The sequence below is a fragment of the Pteropus alecto genome, unplaced genomic scaffold, assembly GCF_000325575.1.
Source record: "Pteropus alecto unplaced genomic scaffold, ASM32557v1 scaffold20, whole genome shotgun sequence".
NCBI lineage: Eukaryota > Metazoa > Chordata > Mammalia > Chiroptera > Pteropodidae > Pteropus > Pteropus alecto.
The window spans coordinates 14,685,150-14,692,140 of record NW_006436298.1 but is presented as its reverse complement, the minus strand read 5'-3'; the positions used below and the strand labels follow the sequence as shown (position 1 = coordinate 14,692,140).

Sequence of the window (6,991 nt, the reverse complement as noted above, 5' to 3'; positions counted from 1 at the left end):
CTCAGTTAATCTTATCCTAAATAACCCAGGAAGGGAAGCGTGGAGGGGAGAAGAAGAGGGGGAGGGAAAATAATCTTCTAACATTCTATATCCAAATGAATCCAGTTTAGAATGGACTGTTTCCACTAGCTTCCTCCATTAAAATATCAGTAACAACAATTCTTAAAACATGTAATTGCAACACTTTAATTTGAATTTCTCAATACTCAATATTTCTTTGGTCGTTTTCATTTTGTAAATGTTTCCTCTTGTCCATATTTGACTCTTCAGAAGCCAGAAGGAAGGATTCTACTTGGCGTGCCATGGCGTAGTAGAGTATTACACAGGGCCTATATTTCCCATCCTGAAAAGTACAAACTTAAGTTTTTGCCACTAGAGTGGAGGCCATTGTCAAATTGTAATTTTTAAAAACTTAGAAACATGATTCATACAAAGTGAACCTGTGGCAAAGATTTATTGAACACACAATGAAGGAGCAAGCTAAATAGTAAAAATTATAAAAATCTTGGAAATAGGACAATAAAACCACAATCTCCAGGGGTAGTTTTTCTCCCAGTCAGAAGAAAATTTGCATCTCAATTAGACAAAAAAATGTAACTGCACAGCCTGGGCCCTAATCAATAATATATAAAGTAAAAATATCGATAATTAATTCATCCTCAGGTGGACTTGTTATACAAGGCTCCATTTTGACTTTGAAAAGACATAGCTATCCTTTTTGCCTTTCCTGAAATGTTTTTCTCTAATAATAAACGTTTCCATAAATCAGTTTACTATTCCTGTATCCCACCTCCTACCCTTCGGGATTCCAGTTACTATGAGTACATAGGTTACCTGGGAGGGAAAAAAATGGTTATATTAGGTTATTCCTCCTGGTAGTGAATCTGAAACCCCTTCAATTTGAGTGGGACAGGGCCATTGAAATCGCCAGTAATTTAATATCCACTGTTTCAAGGTTACACGGATAAAGACTTGCTATCCCTGTGCAGGCTTTCAACACATGGCAGTAACTACCTACATCGAAAGTGAGGTCCCGGTCGTGGCCCAGGAGTGCGCGTGGCAGAGCCAGACCCCCGGGGGAGGAGGGACACGGCCCCCTCCACTCTAACCCCGACCACCGCAGCTGGTCGCCCGGAGCTGCGGCTCCGGCGCGACAGCCGGGACCAGGCCTGCGGTTCACGGTTAGCGCCCCTTTACCCGGCCTTTTGTTCAAGGCTGGGCTGCTTCCCGCCCACCCGCAGCCGCCCTTCCTCCCCGTCCCAGGAGGGGAGCGAGGGCCGTGCGCGAAGCAGGGCCGGCAAAGGCTGTGGAGTCCTCCCCCCGCTCCGCTTGGCCCCTGCCCCCGCAGCCCAGCCCGGCGGGGGCGGGGCGACGGGGCTGGGGGAAGGGAGCCGGGGAGAGGTCCCCAGCGCGGGGCGAGCTACCGCCCCGCCCGCGCCCCCAGGGAGGAGAGGGATGGGCTCCTGGAGGCCACCCGGGCAACGGCGCCGGAGTGGAGCCAGCGCACCGACGCCCACCGCGGGAGGAGCCCGGCCCCGCCCCCGGCCGCCGCCGCGGGCAACCGAGTCGGAGCATGCGCACTGCGCCTCCCGCGCCCCGTGGGGCCTGGCTTGCGCAAGCGGCTGACGCCTAGTGCCCAGTTTCTGGCGAGGGTGTGACCTCCTTGCTGCGAGCGAACTCAGCTGCCAAGTCCCCGCCCCTCACCTTACAGGCGGGCCCCGGGAACCAAAGGGTGTTGGTAACCGCTGCTCAGCACAAAGGCAGCCCTCAGGAGGGAGGCGCGGGGAGGGAGCCGAAACCTAGGGGGAGGGGGTGCTAGCGGTTTCAAGGGCCTATGCACACTCCTCCAACAAATAGCAAAATATCTGGAAAATAAAAGTGACCAATGGAGAAAGGGTAGAGCTAGAACAGGGCTGAGCTATGCAGTGCCTCTAGCATCTCTGTAAGAGGTTAGAGAACCACGCTGGCTAACACACGCACACTGCAAAATTGTAAACACAATTAAGCACAAGCACGATTCCTCTTTAAAACTAAAGGGCCAAACTAAAGGACCCAATAGAGGTTAGGAATTTGGAAATTGATAATAGTACCATCTGTGACACACATCTCAGAAGAAAATCTAGCAGCAGAATTAAACCTAGGGAAACGGTGAGATAAAGAAAAGGCTAGAGAAAGATGTGGGAATATTAAAAGCGATTGAATTGAAATATGGAAAATGCAACAGCAGACATCTGAGGGAAAACTAGCATCTGCTCCTTTTAACACAACAATTAAATTTGTGTGAAAAGAAAAGGGTAAGCACAGGCAGAGAAGTGAAAGGAAAACCTGCCTTCAAATGTACGAGGCATGTTTTGATCTTATACAAGTTATGTAAAAGCCACCGCTGGAGAAAGCTAGAAGATGAGTGTAAGGAACTCTAACGTACTATTTTTGCACTTTTCTGTGAGTCTATAATTATTCCAAAATAAAGTCTTAAAAAGGGACAATACTAATCAGTGGTGACCAGGGGAAAGGGCTGACTAAAACGAAGCTTGAGGGAATTGGGGGGGGGGGAACGGAACTGTTCTATATCTTAATTGTGTTAGTGATTACACCACTGTTTTTTTTTTTTTACCAAAGCTCATAAAAGGGATAGATTTTCCTGAATGTAAAATAGTTCAAAACCTTTTTTAAAAAATGCTATTAGTAAAGATGAATTTCCTATCATGTTGCAGCAACTATGGATATAGACATTTTGCTATAAATATGGAAATAAAAATTGTGTTCCATGACTATAATTCTATATCACATTCTTTAGCTTAGAGTGTTAACGATGTGGTTCTGGGCAAAGATATGCTAACAGCCAACTTCTGCTTCTGTAATCTGCTTGCTTGTTTGGTGTTAACTAGGGTGTGGTTAATCTGTTTACTTGTTTGATGTTAAACCAGGGTGTGGTTCTAGGCTTTATGAGCTGCCTCTTTTGGGAGCTCAGGGCTGATCTCCTCTAACCCTGCATGGTAGAGAGTCAGTCGCCAGCTGGCTAATAAAGGCTCATAATTCATCTCAATTCGCTCCGTGGGTCTTAGAATTGATCGCGCCATAACATTTGGAGGCCCCAGCGAGATCCTCCCCAGAGAGAGAAGGGGAGTTTTCTCTGAGTCCCACAACCCTAGTCGCTCTGGGCGGGGCATGACCGCGTCCAGGGGTCGGCCGCTGAGAGATGTTCCTCAGCCCTGGACGTCGGACGGCCCTAGATCGGCGAGATCAGTGGACAAACATTTCTGAAAATTGGACGCAAGCTTTCTGATCCAGTCTCACTGGTGAGTTAGTCTAAGAGTCCTCTTAGACCTGTTTTTGTCTGTGGACCCTAAGAACTAGTGGAAGGCTAGACGCAGCACAACTTCCCTAGTACTCAGGTCTGAGACATCAGACCCTGACCCAGTACCTGTTTCGGTTTCGGTTTCTGATACGCTAGCATTTTGTGTTACCTGTAGTCTGTTTTGTCTGTCTGTATTGTGTATGTTTGTCCGGACCGGTCGAATGTACTGTTACCCTCCTATTGCCTTGGTCCTCATAAGTTTACTTACTTTGGTTTCCGTCAAGTTTATCTCATTGTCTGATCGTTCTGGTCTCTGAATGTCTCTTGTGATTTTTCTTGTTATTCTTTTTTGTTCATTAATTCTTCTTTATGCAGGGTTTCTTGCTGCTACAGCACCGCCCAAGTGGCTACCTAGTCACCGAGTGGACCTTGTCTAACATTCTTATCCTTCACAGGACTTTTATTCTCATTCACGTCCATCCTCGTCACTATGGGACAAGCTTCTTCTAAGCCCACTCCCTTGGTGCCTTGTGGACAATTTTAAGGATTTCAGGCGACAGGCCCGAGGTTATGGGTCAACAGTCACTCGGTTCGATCTCCAGAGGCTCTGCCAAGTAGACTGGCCGGCCTTCGGAGTTGGATGGCCATCTGAGGGTTCCTTTGATTTGCAGACGGCCTTCAGAGTCAGAAGTGTTGTTTATGGGAATCCTGGTCACCCTGATCAGGCTCCATATATCAATGTGTGGGTCGATATCGTTTCTGATGCCCCCAAGTACTTAAAGGGCTGCCGCTGTGGTCAAGAGCCAAGGAGCACTCCGGCACCTCAGAAATCCCTTGAACCTGTTCTACAGGCACCTCCGGAGGATCTGGAGTTCCTCAATTCCCCTCCCTGTTGCTCTCCTGGTAACCCCTTTAGGCCTCCTGATTCTCGGGAGGCAGCCCCTCTTTGGAGCCCACCACACGCTCGGATGGGGGCTGTCTACTACCCTCCACAGGATCCTGACCCCCATCCCCGATTCGTCTCAACCTGCAGCTGTCCTGGCGCCTCTCCGAAAGATAGCCCCACCTGGGGGAGACACCCAGACCTCTTTTATGGTGTATGTCCCCTTTTCAACTAGTGATCTGTATAATTGGAAATCGCAAACTCCGGCCTTCTCAGAAAAATCCCAAGGCTTGACCTCCCTTTTAGAATCCATCTTTTCCACCCACCAACCCACGTGGGATGATTGCCAGCAGCTTTTACAGGTTTTGTTCACTACAGAGGAGAAGGAACGCATTCTAAGGGAAGCTGCAAGAGGGGTCTCGGACCCCACTGGGCAGCTCACCACTGACCCCGCATGGGTACAACTTGTATTTCCCAGCACCCGACCCAACTGGAATCCCAACACAGATCAAGGGACGGAGGCTCTCCTGAGGTATCGCCAGTTGTTACTCCAAGGCCTCCGGGCAGCGGCTCACCGACCAGTCAATTTATCCAAGGTAAGTGAGGTTATTCAGACTAAAGATGAGTCAGTCACCTGCAGCATTTTTAGAAAGGTTACTAGAATCTTATAGACTGTATACTCCCATTGACCCGGAGGACCCAAATAATCAGTGAGCCATTAATCTAGCCTTTGTTACTCAGTAGGCCCCAGATATCAGAAAGAAATTACAAAAACTAGAAGGGTTTGAGGGAGAGAACTTATCTAAGCTTCTCGAGATTGCCCAGAAGGTGTTCAACAACAGGGATGATGTCTAGAAGGTTATGTTTGTTGGACAGGATAAGTCACAGGGCCCACCCGGCCGGGACCGAGGCGAGGGCCAAGCCGACGCCCCGAGGGAAAGGCGGACCGGGGCCGGAGTAACTTAGAGAAGGACCAATGTGCATACTGTAAGAAGAAAGGACATTGGAAGAACGTGTGCCCCGAAAAGGGCCAGGGCCCAGGGCAAAAGTCCCCACTCATTATGTTGGAGGATGCAGAATGAGGAGGTCAGGGCTCCTACATTATGAGCCCCTGGGAGCCCAGGGTAACGTCGCAAGTCGGGGACCAACCTGTAAACTTTTTAGTGGATACAGAGGTTACTTACTCAGTTTTGCAGAATACCCAAGGCCCCCTATCTAAAGAAAAGACTTTACTACAAGGAGCCACAGGACAAGGGAAATCTTACCCTTGGACCCAGGCCAGAATTACCGACGTAGGAAAAGGGACCATCACTCATTCGTTCCTGGTTATGCCTGAATGCCCGTACCCCTTGCTGGGGAGAGACTTACTACAAAAATTACGGGCCACCATCTCTTTTAAGGAAGGACACACTGAACTAACTCTGGGGGCCACACCATCTGCAATAATGCTCACCTGCCCCTCTCTGAAGAATACCTTTAATTGGAGGAGCCTGTTTTTGATCCTTCCCCTAATGCATCACTGTTAAAAGAACTGCAGTGCAGGATCCCTTGGATGTGGGCTGAGACTAACCCACCCGGATTGGTAACCCATCAGGCTCCTATTGTGATCTTACTGAGTTCTGCCGAGCCCATCAGCATAAGGCAGTACCCCATCAGTCAGAAGGCTAAGTCTGGTATAGCAGTGCATATTCGGAAGCTCCTGAACGAAGGGATCTTAGTCCCCCTGTCATTCGCCTTGGAATACCCCACTGCTTCCAGTTCAGAAACCGGGTACCCAAGACTACAGGCCAGTACAGGACCTCAGAGAAGTAAATAAGCGGGTTGAAATTGGAATCCCCCGCTGCTTCCAGTTCAGAAACCGGGTACCCAAGACTACAGGCCAGTACGGGACCTCCGAGAAGTAAATAAGCGGGTTGAGACCATACATCCCACTGTTCCCAGCCTGTACACCCTTCTGAGCCAACTGCCACCTAGGCACCAGGTGTACACCATCCTTGATTTAAAGGACGCTTTCTTCACTCTCCCCCTAGCAAAGGTGAGTCAACCAATATTTGCATTTGAATGGGAGGACCCTGATAGACTGTATTTGGAACAATTGACTTGGACTAGACTGCCATAGGGATTTAAAACTCCCCCACATTGTTTGACAAGGCCCTGAGGCGGGACCTCGTTGACTTAAATCAGAGACATCCAGAGACTGTTCTTCTACAATATGTGGATGATTTACTCTTAGCCGCTACGACAGATGTAGAATGTAAGCGGGCCACTGAAGATTTATTACAAGAATTGGAGGCTAAGGGATACCGGGTGTCCGCTAAGAAAGCTCAACTCTGCACCTCCCAGGCAATGTATTTAGGATATAAGCTGCAAGGAGGCCGTTTTAAAAATACCCAACCCACCACCAAGCGGCAGGTCCGAGAGTTTCTCAGGGCCGTAGGCTACTGCAGGCTCTGGATCCCAGGGTGTGCAGAGTTAGCCAAGCCCCCGTATGCCAGCACTGGGGGAAAGTCTGAGGACTTGCACTGGGGGAAAGAAGAAAAAGAGTCCTTTGAGGCCCTAAAAACAGCCTTGACCACAGCCCCTGCTTTGGCTCTGCCTACTTTAGACAAGCCGTTCCAACTCTTTGTGACTGAAACTAGAGGCATAGCAAAGAGGGTCCTCGCCCAGACTTTAGGACCATAGAAGAGACCTGTTGCATACCTCTCCAAAAGACTGGACTGTGTTGCAGCCGGGTGGCCTAATTGCTTGCGGGCCATTGCGGCCACGGCCATCCTCACCAAAGAAGCCCTGAAGTTGACTATAGGGCAGAC

At 49.2% G+C, this 6,991-nt stretch overlaps 2 protein-coding genes across 4 annotated transcripts in view; one reads left to right on the top strand and one right to left on the bottom strand.

The window, feature by feature from the left end:
• The window catches only part of ATG10 (autophagy related 10), a 200,343-nt gene extending 198,584 nt beyond the window's left edge, over positions 1–1,759 (bottom strand). The window contains exon 1 of one of the 3 annotated variants that reach the window (XM_025047846.1): positions 1,705–1,759. The gene's annotated coding sequence lies outside the window, so the exon portion shown is untranslated. Of the gene's footprint in view, positions 1–1,319; positions 1,462–1,704 lie in introns of those variants that run through there. The other 2 variants (XM_015590319.2, XM_006913193.3) reach the window with 2 other exon arrangements.
• LOC112480611 overlaps positions 1–6,991 on the top strand; it is a 12,408-nt gene that overhangs the window by 3,213 nt on the left and 2,204 nt on the right. Inside the window, exons 2-3 of the mRNA XM_025047769.1 lie at positions 3,754–4,201; positions 4,332–4,777. Coding sequence (XP_024903537.1) covers positions 3,754–4,201; positions 4,332–4,777 — 894 coding nt within the window. The remainder of the gene's footprint in view (positions 1–3,753; positions 4,202–4,331; positions 4,778–6,991) is intronic.